This window comes from Sebastes fasciatus, chromosome 12 (assembly GCF_043250625.1).
Source record: "Sebastes fasciatus isolate fSebFas1 chromosome 12, fSebFas1.pri, whole genome shotgun sequence".
NCBI lineage: Eukaryota > Metazoa > Chordata > Actinopteri > Perciformes > Sebastidae > Sebastes > Sebastes fasciatus.
The window spans coordinates 9,368,916-9,393,449 of NC_133806.1; the positions used below are offsets into that span (position 1 = coordinate 9,368,916).

General features: G+C 40.0%; 2 protein-coding genes across 6 annotated transcripts; one reads left to right on the forward strand and one right to left on the reverse strand.

Annotated features, from left to right (window-relative positions):
- On the reverse strand, positions 1–11,588 carry ensab (endosulfine alpha b). Its single transcript, XM_074653023.1, has 3 exons — positions 11,371–11,588; positions 6,764–6,886; positions 1–3,837 (listed from the first exon to the last, which is right to left on the reverse strand). The coding sequence occupies exons 1-3, from the start codon at positions 11,425–11,427 to the stop codon at positions 3,673–3,675; spliced, it is 345 nt and encodes a 114-aa protein (XP_074509124.1). The 5' UTR covers positions 11,428–11,588; the 3' UTR covers positions 1–3,672.
- A 2,844-nt stretch (positions 11,589–14,432) lies between these two features.
- On the forward strand, positions 14,433–24,328 carry hormad1 (HORMA domain containing 1). 5 transcript variants are annotated; one of them, XM_074653024.1, is made up of 16 exons: positions 14,433–14,524; positions 14,795–14,858; positions 16,280–16,424; positions 16,541–16,604; positions 16,735–16,771; positions 16,942–16,962; positions 17,221–17,247; positions 17,367–17,434; positions 18,462–18,613; positions 19,585–19,742; positions 19,905–19,973; positions 21,299–21,359; positions 21,738–21,787; positions 22,229–22,300; positions 23,551–23,613; positions 23,913–24,328. In XM_074653024.1, the coding sequence occupies exons 2-16, from the start codon at positions 14,826–14,828 to the stop codon at positions 24,006–24,008; spliced, it is 1,116 nt and encodes a 371-aa protein (XP_074509125.1). In that variant the 5' UTR covers positions 14,433–14,524; positions 14,795–14,825; the 3' UTR covers positions 24,009–24,328. The 5 variants fall into 5 exon arrangements, with proteins under 5 accessions (XP_074509125.1, XP_074509128.1, XP_074509127.1 ...); XM_074653027.1 differs by having other exon boundaries at positions 22,229–22,255; XM_074653026.1 differs by having other exon boundaries at positions 17,370–17,434.
- Positions 24,329–24,534: the final 206 nt, after the last annotated feature.

The window sequence follows — 24,534 nt, forward strand, 5'->3', positions numbered from 1 at the left end:
TCTTATTAATGTAAAAGTTTATTTCAAATACTGACAAAAATCCTCTCACCTACTCCCACACAACTGAAACATTCCAAGTACTCCTGTACTTTCTGAAGTCTTAAAATCATTCCTGTGTTCTCCAGTCATCCTCTTTATCATGTAAACCCTTTTTTTTTCCCTCTTGGAAGCAAGGGTGCCTCTGATTTCCCTGCAGTTATCTTGGGCCAGGATGAAATATACTAATTATGCAGTAAGAGAACACAAGGAAAAAAAAAAAAGAAGAAACATTTACTTGCAAAACAACAAGAAAACGGATAAGGTAAAAGCAGCACAAAAGTACTTCAGAGCACACAGCCTGTCATTCCTTTATACATTCTGGCACGTGTTTATATAGCTGAACGAGAGACACCCTGTGTGTTGGGTTTGAAACATACCCTGCCATTTCCTCTCGTTGAACCGCTCTGTGCAAAGCCAAACATAACGTAGCATTCAAGAACTCCTGTCCACTGTTGTTTCATATAACACGTTGTAGCTTATTCACCCATTTCTCTTAACAATCTTTACTTTTTAAAGCACAAAACTGTAGGTTTTTAAACACAATATGATGCTAAATGGTCTGTTCTTGTCAATCGAAGTGACACAAAGCGTTCCAGAACTTTCTGGCTCTGTCCGGACCAAAAGTTGGATCAAATTCAACAATACACCTTTCAAATTTAGTGGTAGAATTTACATTGAGGTTGACCAGTCTCAACTGATTTGACTTTGCAACAGGAGCTATAGGACTCTGAAACAAAGACACTCGGGGAGAACAGAGTCGGACTGGTAGAATCAAGAGGACAGGTGTTCTTTACAGGGTATCATCTCTTAGATTTGTCGTTGACTGAATCAGCAGCATTTACACATATTTTCATATGATACAGATTCACACAGCCTCTGCAATTCACTAAGATAGAGCAGAAGTAGTGTTAAACTGAAAGGAGAGAGGAACCATTGAATCAGAAAATAGCTCAGGCTATGAAAGAGTGAAAAGCAGGTGGGAAACAACACAAAAATCCCTTCCTGTTGAAGTCTATTTACAATGGCTGGAACAGAGAAAAGCAGTGCATTCATACAACGCCATAACAAGCACATACGTACAGGTCAGTTCTCTTTCGTCCACTGCACATTTGACACATTTTTAAAGTCTCAATGAAAAAAGAAGTGAGGTTGAGAATGTGATGGTGCATGCACCCTGCTATCACCTAGCCTACGTGGTGGAGAGTGCGTTTGTGAAGGTTCCCTGAAGCAGTATTATACAAGGAGGCTGATTCTCAGTGACCGCGGGGCGTCCGGTTCAGATTCTTGAATGTGTGGACGGCACGCATTCAAAGTCTGCAGATTTGTTGATCAACCTCTTTTAGAGGTTGAACCACATTAACGGGTGGGATCAGAGCGAAGAGCACGCGCTCGCACTTTGCCCCCTCACCGTGTGTTACAAAATCTCCTCTCTGCTTTGCCAAGTGTTCGGGTGAGCGCATCCTGCAGGCATGCAGTGTCCCACTTTAAGCCTGCGATGACGATCTTGGGAGCTGGGCTGACACCTGTTGTTACCAGGTCGCCTGCTGTTTCCCCTCTGACACCCCCTGAGATCAAAGATCAGTCTGTGTAGCGGGTCAGTTTGTTCTACGGTGCGCTGGTAGTAGAAGCAGGTCTATACTCCAACTAAGATTTAAGGGAAGTAAAGTAGTAGTATTCTTTTAGTAAAGTTAGTGTTTCACAACGTGAAGGGAACCACTGCATCTGACTGTGATATACAGTATATTCTGAAAGTGTTGAAACATGGAGAAAATAATCTCCAACAAAAAGATGAAGAAATCAACGTCTTTTTTTTTTTTAGCTTTAACAAGCAGCTTGACTAAGAATAACTCTTTTGGTCGGTCCCAAACGTCTGATTTTCACAGCACGTGCCATTGCGGGACGCAACTACATGTATGAAGGCTATGACTATTTTTGTCTTTCGTGATCGGATATGGCAGTCTAGTCAAAATACACGTGTTGACGCGTGTGACACTGAAATGCTAACTTTTTTAGTGGCGTTTAAAAGATGACAAGAAAGTAAGATGTCTGGATCATGATCACGTCACTTTTTCATACCTCCATGAGATCCAAACACAACATGAGCCAGACCAGCCTGGGCTGCAGTCTGCCTGGTCACATCACAATGTGAGCGAGATTAGATGGTTAACAGTCACATTGAAAAAGACAAGGCGAACCCACAGTCTCTGAGCCTGATGATAGCTGCAGTGTGAAATTTTGGCTCCGTTGGTAAAGCACCAAATTTCCAAGCCAGAAATCCCAGGATGTAATCCCAAGTGAGTCGATTTAGCACTAGCGCTTCTCTCAGGCGTGTCAGCTGGTCTGGTCCTCAAAGCGCCAAGCATATCACGAACTACGTGCTTTTTTTTTGTGTGTATTATTTACAGAAGCATATACACTCTATGCAGGGTGCTTCAATACCCCCACAAATCTTTTAGGCTCTTAGTGAACACACGTCTTGATGCAACTCAACAGCCACCAAACTAAGACTGAACCAAAGAGATTGGCAAGGTTCCCAGCCATTAAAAATAATACAAGGATATACTCAGCTGGCTCTTGCCCTTGGCCGCTAACAGGAGCGTGTGTACATGGATTGTCGGGACAGCAAAAAGGAAAGGAAAGGAAGGAAGGAAGGAAGGAAGTGTGACTGTGGACGTTTCAGGGCCTCGTGTGTTTGTTTTGATACTTCCTATCACTAAGCAGATACCCCACTCCCGTTAAAAACAAAAAAAAAACATGTTAAATTTCTTTTTCTGTTACATGTTACAATCATGCAGCATATTTAGAGAGAAGAGCAAAGGGAGTCAAGAATTAAAGCAACATGAGCAGAGAGAAAGAGAAAAAAAAAGTGGTGCTTCAAACCCCCGCTTGGCTGAAACTGCAGCAGATGACCTCGGGTTTTGTTTGACGAAAAAGGTGACCGAAGGATGAGATGATAAGGACGCCTCGATTCGTTTTTCCCCCATTTCCCAATATGGTGTCAGCGAATGCTAAAGAACTCTTAAGCTAGGCAGCTGCCCCTCACAGATTTGGTATGCAAGCGGTTATTCACATACATCTTTCCAACCCCTCCCCGCCGAAGCCAGCCACCAGCATAGATAGGGAACATAAAGATCAGAGAACGCGCTGCGATCATGGTTCCTAACTCCCTTACACACATCATTTTGGTGTCATTTAGGATGCAAAAAAAAAAGAACAAAGCATACTATACAGACTACAAAGTGCATTAACTCACCCCATCCAACCCCTGCCCGCTGACACACCTACTGTGATGCATCTTGGAACACCGAAAAACCAAGACATAAGGGAGGCGGTAGAGCAGAGTGCGCAGAGGGGGCAGAGCTGTGCGTGGTGGGAAGGCAGAGAAGGCTGCGACCTCCATCCATCCGCCGCCTAAACCTCCATCCCTCCCTCCCACCCCGCCCCACCCACATACAAGCAAAATGGAGTTTCAACTTATACAACTCTGCCCGACATGTTAAAGCCAGTGGTGCCTGGGGATGAGAAAGGGAAGAGAGGGGTAGGGGATGGACATATTGGGGACACGGGTGAGGAGGAGGGACATTTTGACGGGAGCCCCAGGGGGGGTGAGGGTGCTTCTGGGTCGATGGGAGGCTAGCCGGCTAGCTTGCTGGTCACCAAGGAGGACTTCCTCTGGGGCAGGTCCTGCGGCGTGGGAATGTGGTCGCCGGTCACCAGGTTCTTGTCGGGCCCTGCCACGGGAAGCTTCTTCATCTTGGCCTTGGCCATGTTGTAGTCGCCTGAGTCAAAGTACTTTTGCTGTGTGAGACAAGAGATAAGAGGTGAGACATGCTGCTTACTGATTTCAGTGGAGCAAAGAAAACAAGACAACATGGATTTGACTTATGTCTTAAACAATACTCACATGCCCATATGTACATTGAAAGAGTTATCAGTCCCTGCAATTGTTCCTCGTGTCCATTCTGGCCCCGTGGAGGACCTTTCCCAATGCAATCCCAATATAAGTGATGTAGGACAAAATCCACAGTCCTCATTCTGTGCAAAAATGTATTCAAAGTTCAGCTAAAGCTAATATGAGTCAGGCCCGTTGCTTGCTTCTCACGCTGGGCTTGCCTGTGGCATTACCTGCCTCCTTCCCATATGTTTGTTGCAGATTTGTTCACAGGACCAACTACAGCATCGGAGAGCAATGGCGAATCCTGCACGGACAAATGCTCAACTTGCAAGCGTATGCAAAAAATAGACCTAATTGTTGCAGACAGTGCGCCTACAACCGCAGAGGGGATGGCGCACGGTTTGCCACATGGACAATACTGTGCAATACTGTACATTTCGTTCATTTTCACGAATCAACGGCGTATTATCAATACAAAGTCAGATGACGGACCCTACAAACTGAAAGTGAAAGTGTCTGTCAGAGTAGTAGTCAGATTTCACACACATAGGACGAGAAAGAGTTGACAGATAAGACGATGGCGGAGGATTTGGTGTCAAAGCGAAAAAACTAAAGCGGCTATTTGTCAATATTTCAGATTTAAACCCAATTCTATAAGGGAAACATAATGTTAATGAGTTAATAATCGCCGTGAGGAGGACGGAGCGGTCGCAGACAGTGTGCGCGGTGCAGCTGCGTCAGGTGGAAACCTGCAGCCCTGCAGCGATCTGTAACACCGGCGTTGTCACAAGTTTATTAACCGGTGGGAAAATCTCCTCAACGTGACATCCCTACTTTAGTCAAATCAGGTTGTTATGTTTCAGAGTTTGAGTCTTGTTAGTATGAAATTACCTGGAATGCATTTTTGCACACCAGGGATGTGGATTGTGTACCCCATCTCTTAAAGTGGAATATTTTCACAGCCAGTATGGACTGGAGGAATTATTACAGTGAGTAGTATCAAGATGGACTTGTGAAATGTAACCTATTCTTTAAACACCAAAACATGAAAGGGTTCAATTATTTAACTTTTTAATGGAATGATCAAGTGGAGTATTGTTTTTGCAGATTCAATCCCCCCCCTCCTTTGATATAATCAGTCCCTGGGAGTTATCTCATGATTAAGTACTGCAATTTACTTTTTGGCTTTCCCCTCAGCCCGCCTCAGCTACTCCTACTCCTTGTCAGTGATTTCCCAGATTGACTTTCAACAATCTCCAGAGGTGGAAGTTCTCTGTAACATACAGTACACAGCTCGTGTAGGTGGAGAGAGCAACACTTTTTTTCCAGATGAGGAAAAGTGAGAGAGGAGAGAGAACGATGCCGTTGTCTACCCTGCTGTTCAAATTACAGATAAAATAATCTGCCAAACAGGCTGTTGTATTTCACATGCCACCAATGTGGCTGCATTGCATTCTGGTCTACTGAGGTTCAGTTGATGGAGAAATTATTTTTCTCTCTGCTTCAATGGATTTAGCCCTAGAGGATTGTTGAATGGACTACAACATGGCAGCTCTAGATAGAAGCCCTTGCTCTTTGGTTGTGAAGGACACATAACGTTTATCATGTTTTAAGGCCCTGACACACCAAGCGGACGGTCGGCCGCTGGCCAGTTTGGGGCCCTTGGTAAGCGTCTGTCGCCTTTTTTGGCCGATTCAGCATTTTGAATCGGCGACGGAACTCGTCAGTGAAAGAAATCACTCTGATTGGCTGTTCAGTTTAAGTGAATCAGTGCACGAGAAGAGAGACAGAAGTGAGGAAAGCAAGCAAACGAGTAAAGTCAAGAGGGCACACACCCGGCTTGGAGTCCTTCTGTGTGGGGTTTGCATGTTCTCCCTGTGTTAGCGTGGGTTTTCTTCCGGCTTCCTCCCACAGTCCAAAGACATTCAGGTCAGGTTAACTGTTGACTCTAAATTGCCCTTAGGTGTCCTGAGTGATCCAATCAGAAGTGGACAGCTTTAAGTATGTTTGTTCACACCAGGCATTAGAATGCGTCATCCATGCGTCTCCAGTGACTACTTGTGATCAGATCTCACTTGATGTAATATTACATGAATGTCAGTAGTAATATCCTACATATTCGTGAATTCGGGAACATCAAAATAAAAGGTTATTGTATTAGTAGTCCCTGGGGACCTCCGTGCTGCCGGCACCGCTGCCTTTGCCGGGCAACAGCAGGGTACAGGGCTTCAGAGAGCCGGGGATGAGAGCGAGCGAGCGGGCATCAGCCCCGTGAAAAGCACGGGGACAAAACCACCGACACATCTCCGACAGTATGATAATGCACTTTGCGTGCCTAGTCTTATTTCATGTACGTATCATAACAACGGCTTGTATATCCGTATGTATGTCCTCAGTCTTCTGGTTTCTGCTTTTGAATGATGAATACAGACTACTGCTACCTGCTGGTGTAGTTATATCCTCTCATGCAGGCGCAGAACGTATGTGGTAATTGGCCGTTGGCTGTAGTTTTTGCAACGTGTTCGAGCATATCTTCTTGGTCAAAACACAGGCGACGGGAGGCAACGCAACAATCAACCTTCATCTCGGTTAGTTCTTTGTTGGTTCGGTGTGTCTAGGCCATTTTTTACAATAAAACTCCATAGTAGCCAAGCTAGAAACATCTCAATATGATGTCTATATGAGGTCAGTTATCTGCAAGATTACGACAAATATAAAAGGAAGTGAAGGAAGGAATTTTGCTTTTCCAACAGTGCTTTGGGTTTTTCAAGGTGATTTTTCAGTGACAGTGATGCGTTTCATCACAGAACCTGAGACCTGGTCACCTACCCCTTTCTGTAGTCTCTTCATCAGGAAGTCTGAGCCGCCGGGCTTCTGGCCCAGGCCGGGGTACTTTGCCTTCAGCTTGGCCTCCTCTGCCTTCACAGGGTTTGCATTTTTCTCCTGGGAGTCCTGTGGAGACAAGAACAAACGAACATAAGCACTCCTCCTTTGCAGAAAACAGGGCCCCATTCATCCGATACATCTTTTGAAAAAGTTAAGCACAACTGGAACAGCTGTTGTTTATGTGCCAGGCACTCATTTATGGTCAGCCTAAAAATCCAAAAATGCTGCTTCTACACAAACACCTAAATTCCTGCAGTAAAGTCTACGGTGATAAACAGGACCACTTCACTCTTCAGAAATACTAAAACTGCTCTTGAAAACTCTGCTACGAAGTGGGCTAAAATACTGTGACAATGACTAGCGGGAACTGAAGATACTTCATGAAAGTATGAGTCACAACATGAATGTTCTTCTGTTACAGTCTTTCATATTAACATCATAACTGAGAGGAATAAAGGAATAACTCAAGATGTGGTCAAAGCTTGGAACAAAAACACATCTGAAAATAAGAGGTCTAAATGATTTTTGGAAGCTCACATTGATAACAACTAATGCCTTCTTTGGTAATCATGTTGACAAGGATTTTGTGCAGAACAGCAACATGTCTGCATCTGTTAAATCTATAACTAGTCGATGAAGAATGAACTCTGACCCTCGCAAGTCTATACAAGTCCTGTTCAACATGAACCTATTACTGTAAAGCAATAAAGTGTCCCACATAAGAAAACTTTCAGCACAATTTGTGCTTACAATTAAATCCTGCAACTTCCCGTTAAGCATGATGAGCAAGTCATGTTAATTGCTAAAACACAAGTTTTCATCTGCTGTTATTTCCAGTTAATGTGGACATAAACCTTGTTTTCTGCTTCCTGTGGGGGGTCACGCTTTGGCTGCAATAAATATCAACGTTTACAGTAAATACCATGACTCCTTGTTTTCTGTTATTGTGCATTCATTGGTTATATATTTATGTCTTTCTTTTAGAGAAAAATATGAGAATTGAGGTCAAGAAACAATAACTTGACAATGCTTTTGAGATCTCACGACACCAGGACGCGGTTACAGACGCCTGACACTAGCCAAGTCCCTGTCAGGTAGATATTGAGGCCAGTAATTTGGGCCACCAGGGCACACCTTGTTTGTGTACAAACGAGAATCAAGTGTTTGACTGCAGGCTAGTACTATCTAGGTGTAAAGTGCACGCAGGGGCTACAATAGACAAACTCCTAAGGCCATTTATGCACTCCCTGCATATACCTTGAGCGAGCAGCACACAGCATAGACCTACTTCCACTATGCAGACAAGATAGGGCACTCAGCCTGCAGAGCTTGCTGGGGCAGGGATAAAATGTGACTCAGGACACAGGAGCCGATGAACACATTCCCTCAGGAGGAGGGGGGACGTGTGGCACCGACTGTGCTGATTCACTTGGGTCCATGACGAGAAATTTATGAGCTACTATATTCGGCCCCAATGCAGGGAAACTGCAGAATCCGACAACAGTCTTTGTGCAAAGTTTTAAACAGGTATGTGCATAACTATAAAAATCTACTTAAGTAGCATCAAAGTTTGAAATAACATTTCTTCCACACTATATGATGATATATATCTGCGTGTTCCAGTGCCTCACTGAAACTGTAACCCACTTCAATGAGTGAAAAAATATTATCATTACTTAATAGGACTGTTAAAATACACATCTATGCACAAATCTTCATGATATATTTGTTATCTTTACAAACGATATTGAAAAACAAAATAGATTTTGGGTCTGTGCGTTTTAGGAGGCACAAATGTGTCCCTTATTTTACCCAGAGTGCTTTTTGAGTGATTTCAGTTTGACAGTAACTACATTAGTATTACTGTGTTTATCAAAACAAGTACCATTCACTACAACTTAATGCACTGTATGTGTGCACACAGTCAAGCTTAAGCATAAAAAACAACAAGTTATATAAACAGAAATCTGAATTTGAAACGTATAACCTGCTGTGCAGCTGGGGCATGTTAAGCGCTGGGCATTACATCAATATTTATTAACTAATTAGGCTTGCTGTTGAGAAACCAGTTCAGAGGCGTTCACGTTTGTTGACGGGAACTTACCTGTGAAAACAATTAGCTGCAATTATATCTCCTGTATGGTTTTGTTTTTTTAATAAAACATTAACAATTCATTATAATTTATCTGAATCTGAATTATCAAAACAAAACAACTGCTTCAGTGACCCAGATGAAGACCTATGTTGGTCGCAACGCGTTGGTCATTTTAAACAATTATTGCCATGTAAAATGAAGGCATTTTAATTTTGTTCAAACACTACAGTGTGCCTTGGATTATTTTTGAGGGAGACTTGCATTTTGTACTTATTTGAGACCATATGTCCACCCATGCAATGAGCCCTTCATAAGACTGAACAAACCAACTGCTACATCAGATTCCTCCCTAAAGTGCATGACATGTTTATTTCTGTATATGGTAGATATTGTGATTTATATAATATCAAAGATCAAGTAGAACAAAAAAAACTGCAGGCCTTCATAGCTGAGGAAAGCTAATCATACCAGATGCACGTCTGACCTATACTGATGTCAACAGATTAATTGATTAAGCATTGATCCAAGAACTATATTATGCACAATACTGTCGTTGCTGTGGCAATGTATGGAAATGCGGAAGCGATGTCACACTGCAGTTGTTGTCACTGTCAGGGAGAAGAAGACCTCCAGGAATATCAAGCCCATGTGCAAGTTAGGGACGAAGACAGTCTATATTGTCAATGCATATGTTAGTGAAACCACTAATGCATGTCGTTATTTGGACACAGTAGGCCCTCCATGGCACGTTTTGAGACCCTCACAGGACAGACCAATGAGGCCCCGAGCTGCTGCGGACTCAACCAATGACACACAAGGCAAAGGGACAAAACGAAGTGGCACACTGATAAAGGTGCTCTGGAAGATGGGACAGCTACGATGAAACCATTGTACAAACAAACTGCAGGCCTTCGTAGCTGAGAAAAAATGAATCACACTGGATGCATGTTGTGACCCATACTGATGTCAACAGATTAATTGATTAAGCATTGATCCAAGAACTATATTATGCACAACACTGTCGTTGCTGTGGCATTGTATGGAAATGTGGAAGCGATGTCACACTGCAGTTGTTGTCACTGTCAGGAGAAGAAGACCATCAGGAATATCAAGCCCATGCGCAAGTTAGGGACGAAGACAATGCATATGTTTTCACCAGTTCAACCTCTACTGAGTGAAACCAGTAATGCATGTCTTTATTTGGACACAGTAGGCCCTCCATGGCACGTTTTGGAGACCCTCACAGGACAGACCAATGAGGCCCCGAGCTGCTGTGGACTCAACCAATGACACACAAGGCAAAGGGACAAAACAAAGTGACACACTGGTAAGGTGCTCTGGAAGATGGGACAGCTACGATAAAAAAACATTTCAACACATCTAACTTAGCATTGATCCAAGAACTATAATGCACAACACTGTCGTTGCTGTGGCACTGTATGGAAATGCGGGAGCGATGTCACACTGCAGTTGTTGTCACTGTCAGGAGAAGAACATCAGGAATATCAAGCCCATGTGCAAGTTAGGGACGAAGACAGTCTATATTTTCAACGCATATGTTTTCACCCAGTTCAACATCTAATGCATGTCTTTATTTGGACACAGTAGGCCCTCCATGGCACGTTTTTGAGACCCTCACAGGACAGACCAATGAGGCCCCAAGCTGCTGTGGACCCGCCAACCAATGACACACAAGGCAAGGGACAAAACAAAGTGACAACACTGGCAGGGTGCTCTGTAAGATGGGACTGCTGTGAATTATTATATTATATTATTAGTATATGGTAGATATATATGATTTATATAATATCAAAGATCAACAAACTTAAGTAGCAAAAACAAACTGCAGGCCTTTGTAGCTGAGGAAAAACTAATCACACCACATGCATGTTGTGACCCATACTGATGTCAACAGATTAATTGATTAAGCATTGATCCAAGAACTATATTATGCACAACACTGTCATTGCTGTGGCACTGTATGGAAATGCGGAAGCGATGTCACACTGCAGTTGTTGTCACTGTCAGGAGAAGACCATCAGGAATATCAACCCCATGTGTGCAAGTTAGGGACGAAGACAATGCAGATGTGTTCACCAGTTCAACATCTGTCTACTGAGTGAAATGCATGTCTTTATTTGGACACAGTAGGCCCTCCATGGCACGTTTTGAGCACAGACCAATGAGGCCCCGAGCTGCTGTGGACTCAACCAATGACACACAAGGCAAAGGGACACAACAAAGTGACACAAGGTGCTCTGGAAGATGGGACAGCTATGATAAAAAAGCATTGTCAACACACCTAACTGCTCATCCTAGCTCTCTATATCTATAAATGTCTTCCAGGAGTCCTCCCTGCCTTTGCTGCAGCGCTGAGCAGCATAACACACTAGCTGCTGTGTGTTAGCCTCTTCTAGCTTAGCATGCTCAGCCAACAACATGAAGACAAACCCACCTGTTTTTCGTCCTCGTAGTCCACCTGAGTGTCCGAGTCCAGGTTTTCTGACGACATTGTGTTGAGTGTGATATGGACAAAGCACAGTTGTCCCCGTTTTTACCAGATGAACTCTGAAGAAGATGAATATAAACGAGGTGTACTGTTTGATTGTACCTGAACTGAATCTAATCCTCCTTTTTCTGGACACGACTGCTGCTCCCCAACAAAAATGGCGTAACGAGATGTGACGTCACCAACGAAGGGGGGGGGGTTCCTACTGTGTGATTGACATATACAGTAGCCAATAGGCGAGGAGTGTCGGTTCACGTACAGCCAATGGGGTGGCGTTAACAGCGACGTTCTCTTTGATTGACAGCCCCGTCGACCAATGATTTAACAGAATGGAGACTTGGGGGAAGTGCCGCACTGCATCAACACAAAGCACCTGAACCGACCTGACCGACACAAAAGATATATATATGCAACATGCTGTTTTTAAAAAAAAAAAACAGCATTTTATCTGGTTTATCTTTTTCTTTTTTAATCTTGCCTTAATTATGCAACATGCTGTTTTTTTTTGTTTTAAAACATCATCTTTTATCCATCACCCTATTAAACACCATCCTTTTAGCCATCATTACATTACTTCTATCTATCCACCTATTTATATTTATTTTACTTTATTTTATCTTTTTCTTTTTTAATCTTGCCTTAATTATGCAACATGCTGTTTTTTTTTGTTTTAAAACATCATCTTTTTATCCATCACCCTATTAAACACCATCCTTTTAGCCATCATTACATTACTTCTATCTATCTACCTATTTAAATTTATTTTACTTTATTTTATCTTTTTCTTTTTTAATCTTGCCTTAATTATGCAACATGCTGTTTTTTTTTGTTTTAAAACATCATCTTTTTATCCATCACCCTATTAAACACCATCCTTTTAGCCATCATTCTTTTACTTCTATCTATCTACCTATTTAAATTTATTTTACTTTATTTTATCTTATTCTTTTTTTAATCTTGTCTTAATTATGCAACATGCTGTTTTTTTTTGTTTTAAAACATCATCTTTTTATCCATCACCCTATTAAACACCATCCTTTTAGCCATCATTCTTTTACTTCTATCTATCTACCTATTTAAATTTATTTTACTTTATTTTATCTTATTCTTTTTTTAATCTTGCCTTAATTATGCAACATGCTGTTTTTTTTTTAACTTATTATTCTCTTATTATACTCAGATAATAATGCATACAGTGCACTTGGGACTAAGCTACTGGAATTACCCTGCACTATACTCATTTTTACCACTCTCTTCTGCACTTTTTTAATAGTCGTGTATCTTAGCTGTTACCCTGCACTATATTCAGTTTTAACAGTTTTCTTCATCTCCTTTTATTTTTATATCTGGTATATTTTTTTGTACTTTGTACTTTGCACTACTAACTTTTTGCCTGCCTTTTTACTAACATATTTTGCACTTGGGAACTGCGATGCTGGAAACTTGAATTTCCCTCGGGATCAATAAAGTTACTATCTATGTGTCTATCTATCTATCTATAGATATATGCAACATGCAAATCCATTTTAAAATATTAAACAGTGTATCCATCCAGTGATTTGTTGTAACAACGATTTGGAATTGAAGCCAAAAACAAAAATGCATTGAAACTTCTTAGTATAATAAAGAATATGAATTACAGGTACAGCCCTATAGCCCTTAATTTAATTTATTATTATTTTCATGTATAATTTTATATATTTTATTTGTTCTTGTTCTATATGCACCTTGTCCCTTTACTCTAATGCAATGATCTATGAGCCATGTTGTTTATAAATTTGAATTTGTTCAATAAAAATTCAACATGCTGTTTTTTTTTTTTTAACTTATTATACTAATATTATATCAATGAATTAATACACCACAGTTAGTATGCAACATGCAAATCCATTTTAAAATATTAAACGGAGTGTATCCATCCAGTGATTTGTTGCGACAACGATTTGGAATTGAAACCAATAACTGTATATTTTGTGATGATACTGAAACTACTGATCATTTATTTTTTCATTGTATGTATTCTGGAGCTTTATGGCTTGATATAAATGACTGGCTTTTCCCAAAAGTTTCTCATCTGGGAAACTTCTCCCAAAGGACATTGTTTATGGTCTTGTCATGGACAATAACAAAGATGACTTTCTGGTGAATAACATTCTCATTCTTGGAAAATGTTATTTGCACAAATCCAAATATGAAAGTGAAACCTAGGTTTAATGTGTTTCATTATGAGTTTCTATCTTACATAAAAGCCCTTAATGTCATGAAAAAAATGCTTTGAAACTTCTTAGCATAATAGAAGAATATGAATTACAGGTACAGCCCCAGCCCTTAATTTCATTTATTTTTTATTTGCATGTTTAATTTGACATATTTTATTTGTTCTTGTTCTGTATGCACCGTGTCCTTTTACTATAATGCAATGATCTATGAGCCATGTTGTTTATAAATGTGAATTTGTTCAATAAAAAGAAGAAAAAAAAAATGCAACATGCTGTTTTTTGTTTTTTTTACTTATTATATTAATATTATATTAATGAATGAATACACCACAGTTAGTTCAACGAGATGATTGACAGCCATGTCGTTATTAGTAAAAAAAGAAAAAGAAAAAAAATGCATTAAACTTTGGACCTATGCTTGTGATTGACATATACAGTAACCAATAGGCGAGTAGTGACGGTTCGCGCAGAGCCAATGGGATGGCAGTATCAGCGACGTTCTCTTTGATTGACAGCCCCGTCGACCAATGAGTTTACAGAATATAGACTTGGGGGAAGTGCCGCACTGCATCAACACAAAGCACCTGAACCCAACCTGAACAACACAAAAGATATATATGCAACATGCTGTTTTTTTTTCACTTATTATACTAATAATATATTAATGAATGAATACACCACAGTTAGTTTAACGAGATGATTGACAGCCATGTCGTTATTAGTTAAAATATGAAAATAAAAAGTTCACTTTGGAGCTATGCGTTGGACAAGCCCCCTGCTCTGTGATTGGCTACTTGACCCGTCAATCAAACAATCACGCGGGAACGGTTGCTAGCCTACATCCATGCTGCCAGCTTGCTTTCAAAATCTTTAAAACACAGGTTTGATTGTATTATATTGTTCTATTTGGTCAAATATTCTTCATTGTTGTCATGTAAGTAACATTACAAGCTCATTGTGAACAGGCTAGGTTAGTAACAGCTTCATCTCAGTGTGGTAGAAACTGTTTTAGCTAAATGTGACTGTAGCTAACGTTGGCTAACAGGTGAACTTGTAGTTGTAGTTTACAGTAATGTAATAGTACTAAACTAGCCAGCTAAAGTAATCTTGTATATGCCACTTTCACATAATTTGTCTCTGTTTTTTTGCAGCTTCTATCTTGTGTTGTCTCTCACCACTGCAATGGCCTGTGTTCAACAAGTTAGAAGTGAACAGGTAAACTTACTGTATATATAAATAAACTGACACTAACCTGATATTTTCAGGTGGAATTTAATTTCATTCTCACTGTGCAATATCATTTACCACTTGTTAATAGTCTGTTTATTGTCTGTAACAATAACTGTAACTGTAATACTGTAAATGGTTCATATTTTGTTACACTTTGTTTAGCTCTTTTTTTACTGTGTTAGCTGATGCTTCTTGTGTTTTGCACTATCCCCTTTGCTGCTGTACACTGCACATTTCCCCACTGCAGGTCTAATAAAGGAATATCTTATCTTATCGTATCTTAGCTAATGTAGATTCAGTGTTTTGTGTAGCTGCAAACACTGTTAGCTATAGCTGGCATTTGTAACAGTAGTTAGTCAGTTATTACATTTACTCATGTACTAGAAGTTTGAGGTACTTGTACTTTTTTAGTACGTAGATGTTATGCTACTCTATACCTCTACTTCACAACATGAATGTGAGTGCTTGAACTACTCTGATTCAGATGTTAAGATAAGATAAGATAAGATAAGATTAACCTTTATTAATCCCCAGAGGGAAATTCAGGTGTCAAAGCAGCAATATCAGCAAACAGAGTGAAACACAGGAGAGGTACAGGTATACAAAAATTATAAAGACAATAAATAGAGATATAAAAGATACACAGTGAATGGGTGAACATAGTTCGTACAGTCCGTCAATAAATAAATGTAATATGTATATATGTGCAGTCTATAAAGTGGTATATAGGATGTATAGTGTACAGTAAGTGTAAAGTGCGCCAGTGGTTAGAGTCCAAGATGGTTGCAGATAGTGCGTGTTTAAAGTTCTTAAAGTCCTCCTAGTTCTCATATGTAGGGTTAGGGTTTGATTGTGGAGCCTGATGGCTACCAGCATGAAGGACTGACCCAGGCGCTTTGTGTTGTGCCGAGGGGAATGAGTCCGTGGCTGAAGGTGCTCCTCATCTTGACTAGCTCATCATGGAGGGGGTCGGAGGGGTTCTCCAGGATTTATATACAAAATCTATGATCATCATATATTCATAAGGCACAGTTGAGGCCACTTGGTTTGTGGTGATTATCTTTGTTGCATCTTTTTACACCAGTTTTTTTTTTTAAACAAGTTTTTCATTACTTGCCAAAAAACTATTTCTTAAAATCTTTTTAAAAATCTCCCACAACTATATATTGTAAAATGATGATCAACACCAATATTAAGGGCCATGAACATCACAAGGAACATATAATGAAACATTCTCATTATAAATATTTTGCTTGTATGTTGTATTTATCTTGGATAATAGTATTCAATATGTTATGAAATATGTTGTCCTTCAAATGCAGCTGTTGGCTGATTTCTTGTGTTTTGTGTTAACTGTGATGAGTAAGCAGTGCTCAGTATGTGATTCATTTATTTCACTCATGCAGGATACTCAGCTGTTGCCTAATCAGGTTCTCTCAGAGCAGCAGTCCTTGGTTGTTATAAAGAAGCTTCTGGCCATCGCAGTGTCTGGCATCACATACCTCCGGGGCCTTTTCCCAGAGAAAGCCTACGGCAGCAAATATGTTGAAGGTTGGATTACAGATGGAAACTTATTTATCTGCACATTCCAGTGGCTATCAAGGTCTATTTAACATTTGGAAATAATTACAAAGAAGATTCTAACCTCCCCTTTTTTCTTCCCACAGATCAGAAAGTGATGATCCTTAGAGAGGAGCGCAGCTGTCCCGGTGCCAGTCAGATTGTTCAATGGTAAACAACAACAACTTCAAGGCCACAGTCATTGATAAGGGTCACAAGGAAAACAGTATCAACTGTATGTGGAAAAATGTTGCAGGATATGTGTCACAGATAATTAGATGTGTTTTTGTAATTCCTCCAGGATGCAGGGATGCTTTGACGCCATCCAGAAGAAGTATGTAAGTCATATTCAACCTTTTCCATAAGTCAGAAGATTTTATATTTACATCTGATTGAGTCATTATGAATTAGAAAACATAAATCACAACCAGCGGAGTAAGTCCAAATACAAATTGTTTTCCCGTGTCTCATAATGTGGTCAAAGTTATTATTATTTTTTCCCCACCAGCTGCGGACAGTCATTATGTCTGTGAGTATTTTGTTTTATTTTTGACTTCTTCTGTGTTGTCTTTTTGAATTTTTAATTGTGATGAACACATTGGGGTGAGGAGCCTGCTTGTGAAAGTCACAGTGACACAAAGATTAGCAGGCAAATACTAGGAACTGTAACTTTACACACCTTTTGAGCTGATGTTGTGCAGCATTTAGTCTTTTCTATAAGGCCTGAATGAAATCCAGAAATAGTCACGGTGTTGACGTTTTATCCATTTGGTCCTTTTTTTTTTAGCTCTACACTGACCCAGAGAACCCCCAGGTAATGTGCAGGTTGTCTTCTTGCCGTTGTTGATGTTTAACAATGGAAAACTACAGTTCAGATAACAAGCTGTTACATGATTATTGCGTATACAGCACCTGTCTTGTCTTGTCTTTCAGAAGGTGACTGAGTATTACCAGTTTAGGATCCATTACACAGCGAAAGGAGCGCAGATGGAGTTTGAAATGTAGGATTTTTCTTTATCTTGACAGTTATGAGATGTTCATAAGACATTAAATAAACCTAATGTCAATGCAGGAAACAAACAAAAGGAAAATTCTAATGTATAATATATAATAATAATAAATAATAATAAGGTATGAATCATCTCTGGCCTTGGCTGTACACTCACATAACAGGAAGTAACTTGATTTTCTGTCTAGTGAGTGCACAAGTTAACCTCTGTGACACCTTTAATTTCTTAAATTCACATGTGGCTTCAAAGTTGTAAAAAGTATTCCCTACTGTAGGAGTGTATGAAACAAAAATAGATTCTGTAACTACATCTCAGCCTAGATATGAGCGAAACACTTAAACCTAAGTTGCTATTTTTATTACAGCACTATTACATTAAATGAACAAAACATAAAAATCCAAATGTCTGTATATCATTTAATACACGTTTCTACAGATATCAGTATGGCATGTTGATATAGTATTTTTTTTAGAAAACTTTAGCATTTTAATTATAATTTAAAATAAACATGTTGTTTGGAATTATACTTAAAATAATGATGGACTTGGCAGACTTGAAAAGGTAAAATATATATTTCAGTGACTTGTGGTTGCAGCAAAACTGGGTGGAGTGTTAAACGTAGTTTGAGTCTCCAGTCATAAGTCATGTAAAGTGAGACTGTACCTTCTAATCCAACAAAACGTTACCATAATGGTTACCTGGCAAAGTGACTGAAAGAGCAGTCACATTTAAATGAATACTTCACCCACATAATAAGCATTTGTATATCAATTACTCGCCCTGTGTTACCTTGAATTTTTGAGAATCAAAAAACATAGAAAAATGAAGTAAATTTACTTCAGACGTGCCTCTGTTTGTTGATTCTCCGTTCACTGTGGTGGCATGCGAGAAAAACAAAGTTTTCTTTAAGAATTCAAGGTAACACAGGGTGAGTAATTCATGTACAAATGGTACTTTTATGGCAGCACTGGACTAATGGTTAGTGTTCATTTCTCATCCTGCCTCCTTTCTTTTTCAGCAACAACAAAAACAAGGTGTCTTCAATGTCATGCGGCAACACCAAGAAGGCCAGCATCCTGCTGGTGAGGAAGCTCTACACTCTGATGCAGAACCTGGGTCCTCTACCAGAAAATGTCTGCCTCAACATGAAGCTGGCTTACTATGACAATGGTAACACACAAAACACACACGAGACACTATTATTTCTATAAGTGCAGCTTAAATGGAATTGAGCAAAAGACGTTAAAGCTTTGTACATGTTGTAGATGTGTTTGTTATAAAACCTGCACTGCGTGAACTCTCTGACATGTGATGCAGCCTTTAAGCTCTCAAAACGTATTTTAGACATGTAGCTGATGCGCTAATCTGACTTCATTGAGCAACTAAAGGTTCAGTGTCTTGCTGAGGGGCAGTCTGCCAGGGCAGGTGGAGAAACCAGTTTCAAAAGGAGACAAAAAAGTTGCCCAATGCAGAAATACAAACCAGACACAAAATTCCATATTTGCAAATCAATAGTGATTTGCAACTAGCCAAAAAACCTACTCAAAAGACACATTTCTGTGTTAAACGGAAGATAAATGTTTTTCTTTTATATGTGGTGCTACATTTGCAATTTTTTTTCGCCCACATTTATAGATTTTACAAATGCTTTACTGTCCATTTTTATTTTGATGCCTTTGAGACTGCTCTTCTTGCCTGTTAATCACAAAAATGCACAAAATGATTTGCCAAGCTCAACAAGGCAGATCTCCGCATACAGTAGCTGCATATCTGTCAGTCTTTGTTTTGCAGGATTTAAAATGTTAGACAAGTAATGCTGCATGTGCAGTATTTGCACAATGTGTTTTTAAACTGTGGTTACAAATATTCCAGTCATATCACATGACATTTGGTTTTGAGAGTTGATGTGAAAACATAACAATTTGGAGTTTTAACCACAAGGACATACACACTTCCCTCTTTGTTTGTAAAATGAAGCACCACATTGATCTGAGAGTGTGAAGAAATTTGCTAGAATGAGAAAGTGTTTGTGTGTACAGGGTTGGGATTTGTCAGCAGTTAGAATTTGAACATGATCCGGCATGCTGTTTCTTTCTTGTTCACCGTTTGTTCCTCTGTGTTTGTCTGTTTTTTCCTTTCAGTCACTCCTCAGGACTACCAGCCGCCGGGCTTCATGGAGGCTAAGGGCGACACCATGGAGTTTGAGAGGGAGCCGGTCAAACTCACCATGGGCGAGGTGACCACCCCCTTCCACTCTTTGAAGTTTGACATGGCCACAGAGAGACAGAGACTGGAGCAGGTGAATGAAAGGAAATGAAAATGTAAACCTCACTCGAGGTAGGCAGCGATGCATTGTAAAGCCTTTTATATGTGCTCTAATAAATATGTTAAAGCGTAGTAACTCCTTGTTTTTCGTCTTTAATGGACAGCTTTTTGTGGTCATGTTGCTAAATGTCTGCAGGTGGAGCAGAGTGTTCATGTGACGGAGAAGTGGGTTCTGAAGATGGAGGAGGAGGGCGTTCTGTCGCAGGTCAGCACACTAACAACTCAGACGTGCAGCTTGTTTACACTCAGCAGGGCAAAATAACCATTGTAATCATGAATAGGCTTTAAAAACACCAATAAATGATAACCCAAGTAGGTTTGGGAATTGACAATGTAATGCTTCTTTACTCTCAAATAAGACAATACTGTTTTGTGCATTTGTTTTTCTTTTTTATATCCACAGTAGATCAATTTATTGTCAAATTCATGATTTTTCCACCATAGGCCTGTACTAAGAAATGAGTTCAACATACCCAGGGTATCTTCTCCTTATCTGGCTTGACTAACCCTAACAAACGCGATCCCGCTAAGAACTACGACGGTGGTTATCAACTGTGTAAATCAACCCAGGGGTTCTCAATCTGGCTATGAGCGCGTTCACATAAAGGGGTGGTGTTTGCAGCATGTAACCAATCACAAACATGGACAAGTCTACTGTCATATTAGACAAATACGAAGAAGTTAAACACATAATCCAGACTAAAATGAACACAGTTGAAGCTGCCAAATGCAGGAAGGACAGTTGGCAAAAGAAAAAATCACTAACTGTGTGAATGCGTTAATGAACATATAATATCATTGCTCGCTCTACTTGTATTCAGTTAAATGAATATGTTGCTTATGGAACAGTATAGAAGAACAGAAGTAACTTCAATTATCCCTTAGAGAAAAATGACAATTTAAGCTTCTTTCGGCTGCGTTCCCGACTCCGGCAGTGTGAAACAGACTTAGAGCAAATAAAAAGATGAATATAAAAACATAATTCAAAGCAGTAAGCAGTTCCTTTCTGCATTTGTCAGTTTAAACTGTGTTCATTTTAGCCTGGATTATGACTTTAACTTCTTTGTCTTTGTGTAACATTATTTTACAATGTACGCACCGAGCTCTGATTGGTCAGTAGGCGGTGCTTTTATATGAGTTGATCTCTTATCTCGAACATAATCTGCTGTTGCCATGGCAATCTACCCCGGTAAGAAGTGGACTGAAAACCCAGAGTTAAACCTGAAGTTACCCCGCTAACCCCAAATCAGTGCTTCGTAGTTCAGGCCTCAGGTCAGTTTTGCTTTTAGGAAATGTGCTCTACATGGACATCTTTAAGATCAGCGTGACATTTTTTGTAATAACATAAGACAGTGTGCAACGTGTTGAACAGCTCCGTGATTGACACGTGATTTGGGAAATGCCTAAATGTTGCAAATGCAAGTGAGGCTACAGGTCCGACGTGTGAGTCAGCGTGTTATCAAAGGCAGTCAGTTGTTGTGGTCAGCATGTTGCGGTCACGGTGTTCAGATAACATGTTTTAATCTTTAGACTCATGTGATTGACGACGTGGAGAAACCTGACAACGAGAACACAGACTTGGACAACACCGGTAAATCCTCCTTCCATTTCACTTCAGCTGTGTACATCATAATAACCTCTCCAGGGTTCAGTTTGACCTTGTGGCCGGTGTTTAGGAGATTAAAACATATAAACGTGTTTTTCCATTCTGAAACATGTTGAACATCACTATAAGGGTACATGTCGTAATCTTAGGGTGTCATAAAGTATGTTAACTTGGGGTTGAGTACTGTTAAAATGAAATTCAGCTTGTTGTTGTTGATTTTTACACCATAACATGTTAGTTCTCTTAAAAAACTTCAGATTTACTGTTAAATTTACAGAGATCCCAATTACCTAAAAATAATAATTCAGATTATTGGACATGACTTCACTAACATCACTATCTTTTTTTTTTAATGAACTCAAGAGATCCAGATGAGCTGTGATGAGAAGATGGAAGAAGAGGACACCACAGAGGTATGTGTGACATTTACTACACTGACCTCAACACCTAAAAGGATTTCAAGCTTCTGCTGCAGAAAGCAAGATTTATACATTCAACTCCTATTAGCCTGATTCATCATTGTTCCCTGAAGTGGACGGGGGCAGGTTGAGGATTCATCCCTTTTTTCTTTCAAGAGCACTTTGGAGAAAGTGTTTCTTTTTTGTAACAACTGGTGGCAGCCGAGACACAATTGAAATGTGAAGAAAATCTTTTCATATCTGGTTGAACTATTGATGAATAGACACACGTCTCAACTCAAGGCGCCACCAGTTGTTTTGAATGATTATTCCAAAAACATGTGAAGGGTTTCTCAGCAGAATGAGGGTTGGGCTCTGTGTCAACACGCAGCGAAGGGTCCACTTTGAGTGCACTTAATGGATCAGTCGCGTTACGGACCATCTGTCCCCTCTCAGATGGTGAAGAAGATCTCTGACATGAAGGTGGGCCTGAAGACCAGGAGTGGACGGATCATCATGACCACTACGGTCAGTCAGCCACTCAAAACTCAACACGCTGTTACAGATAGATGACCTGAGACCCCTTCAACCTGGAAAACATTTAGATTCTCTTTGATTTGTTAATGAACCATTCAGCAGAATTTATCTCTCCATGACTGAGCATAGGTTAGCCAAATTAAACCCATAATGATCTTTTGAGCATCTAGGTTTTTCACAATTAAATATGAACTTACGTATCTGAACAGTGTGTAACTTTTCAGGGGATCTATTAGTAGAAATTGTATATAATAATTATATTTTCATTAGTGTTTAATCAGCTGAAACTATTAATCGTTGTGTTTTCGTTGGCTTAGAACGGCGTTACCATGGTTTTGCACTCGGCGGCTCACGTTACCGCAGTCTTGGAAAGGGATTAGTGAGAGGAGGGGTACTCAGTTGGTTGCGATGTCATCCACAGTTCTTATGTCCCTTCTGGATTCTACTTCTTCATGTGAAGGAGATGGGAGATAGATTACAGACTCTGCAGCTGTTTCTTCCATCAACCACACCACTAGATGCCGCCAAATCCTACACACTGTCCCTTTAAATCATTTATATGCATAGACCTACTGGGCTACTTGAGTATTGTGTATGTAAACGTATCCATTGTGATTGAGGCTAGAACAGATGGAAAAAGTGAATATTATACTTTACTCCAAAAACACTATTCACTTGTTTTAGGAATGTGCCGCAAGAAGATCTTTCCAAATTTAAGAAGTTATTTATTTAAAGGGCCATGTGTAGGATTTGGCGGCGTCTAGCAGTGAGGTTGCAGATCGCAACCTACTTAAACTTCTCCCGAGTGCCAAGCTTGTAGGAGAACTACGTTGGCCGACGTGAAAACGTGAACGTCCCAGTGTTTGGTTTGTCCGTTCTGGGCTGCTGTAGAAAAATGACAGAGTCCGTGGAGAGGACCCGCTCCCTATGTAGATATAAACGGCTCATTCTAAGACGACGAAAACACACCGATTATTATTTTCAGGTGATTATACACTAAAGAAAACATAGTTATTAATATTATATTGCATTTCTGCCAATAGATCCTCCTAAATGCTACACACTTTTCCTTTAATATTACAAATGTTGATGAGATCCTCATTAGCAGATGATTCTCTTATCACTGCCTTGGTGTGTGTGTGTGTGTGTGTGTGTGTGTGTGTGTGTGTGTGTGTGTGTGTGTGTGTGTGTGTGTGTGTGTGTTTGTGTGTGCGTGCGTGCGTGTGTGTGTGTGTGGACAGGAGACAAACCTGACAACAAGAAGCCTGAACAACAAGAAGCCGACAGCTATGAAGGACAAAGCGGTGAGAAACTCTCCCTTACAGTGTTTAAACACTCTAATCTGATTTTAATTTAATATTAATAATTTAACATAAAGCTGTAAATGCAGCGAGCAAATAAAAAAAAGCTGTGCTTTTACATAAAAAGCATTTCTACTTGAAGATACAGGATGCATTTTGAAATGGAAAATGCGTAGGAGCCCTGTTTGCTTCACAGATGAGTCAGCACTGATCTCAGAGTGGGATGTTGTCTGTCAGTAGACACATCAGATTCTTGGGTTGTCTTCTTGCCAACTGGGTGTGTCTTCTTCTGCTGTTTTCAGATTTCTCAGTATAACATCCCCAACAGCCAGGAGACGCCGTCCACCTCCGTGCCGAAGAAGAAGCGCAAATTCAGCGAGCCCAAAGAACGCTACTGACCTCACACCCCACTGCTAACACAGCAGCACTGCTGTATTGATTTACTCTGATGTTTTTTAAATTTAAATGTTGATTACAAGTTACACAGCTGTTTTTAAAGGGAATTCCACTCCTTATTGCATTAATGTGGGGGTTTTGATATAACAGTTTATTTGAACGCAACACACATCTGAAATGTGGGCCGTTTATTTAAAGACACAATACTGATGACTTCATTAACACAGTTTTTCAATTGATTGTTATGTTTGTTTTACTGTTACTTGTTTACAAAGCATGTTTTCATACTTATTTAGTCATTCTTAATAAAATACAAAAATGCTTATAGTGTCGTCTGGTGTCACAGTTTATTACACTTTGTTATAAAGTCAAGTGAGCTTTACTTATAATGTTTATCAAAGTACTTTAATGAGCAACAAAAGGCATGTGGTCTGGTTAGATGTGTCGCCGCTGTCTCTGTCAGTTATCAAGTTAGTTAGAGGGAAAGGATGATCTCCTTCCTTTTTGGGATGACTTATTTGAGCAGAT

Coding starts and splice junctions, on each gene's coding strand:
- ensab (XM_074653023.1), bottom strand. CDS start 11,427: ATGTCGTCAGAAAACCTGGACTCGGACACTCAGGTGGACTACGAGGAC. Junction 6,887..11,370: donor ACTACGAGGACGAAAAACAG/GTGGGTTTGTCT, acceptor TTGTCTCCACAG/GACTCCCAGGAGAAAAATGC. Junction 3,838..6,763: donor TGAAGAGACTACAGAAAGGG/GTAGGTGACCAG, acceptor TGTCTCACACAG/CAAAAGTACTTTGACTCAGG.
- hormad1 (XM_074653024.1), top strand. CDS start 14,826: ATGGCCTGTGTTCAACAAGTTAGAAGTGAACAG. Junction 16,425..16,540: donor CGGCAGCAAATATGTTGAAG/GTTGGATTACAG, acceptor TTCTTCCCACAG/ATCAGAAAGTGATGATCCTT. Junction 21,360..21,737: donor CACAGACTTGGACAACACCG/GTAAATCCTCCT, acceptor AATGAACTCAAG/AGATCCAGATGAGCTGTGAT.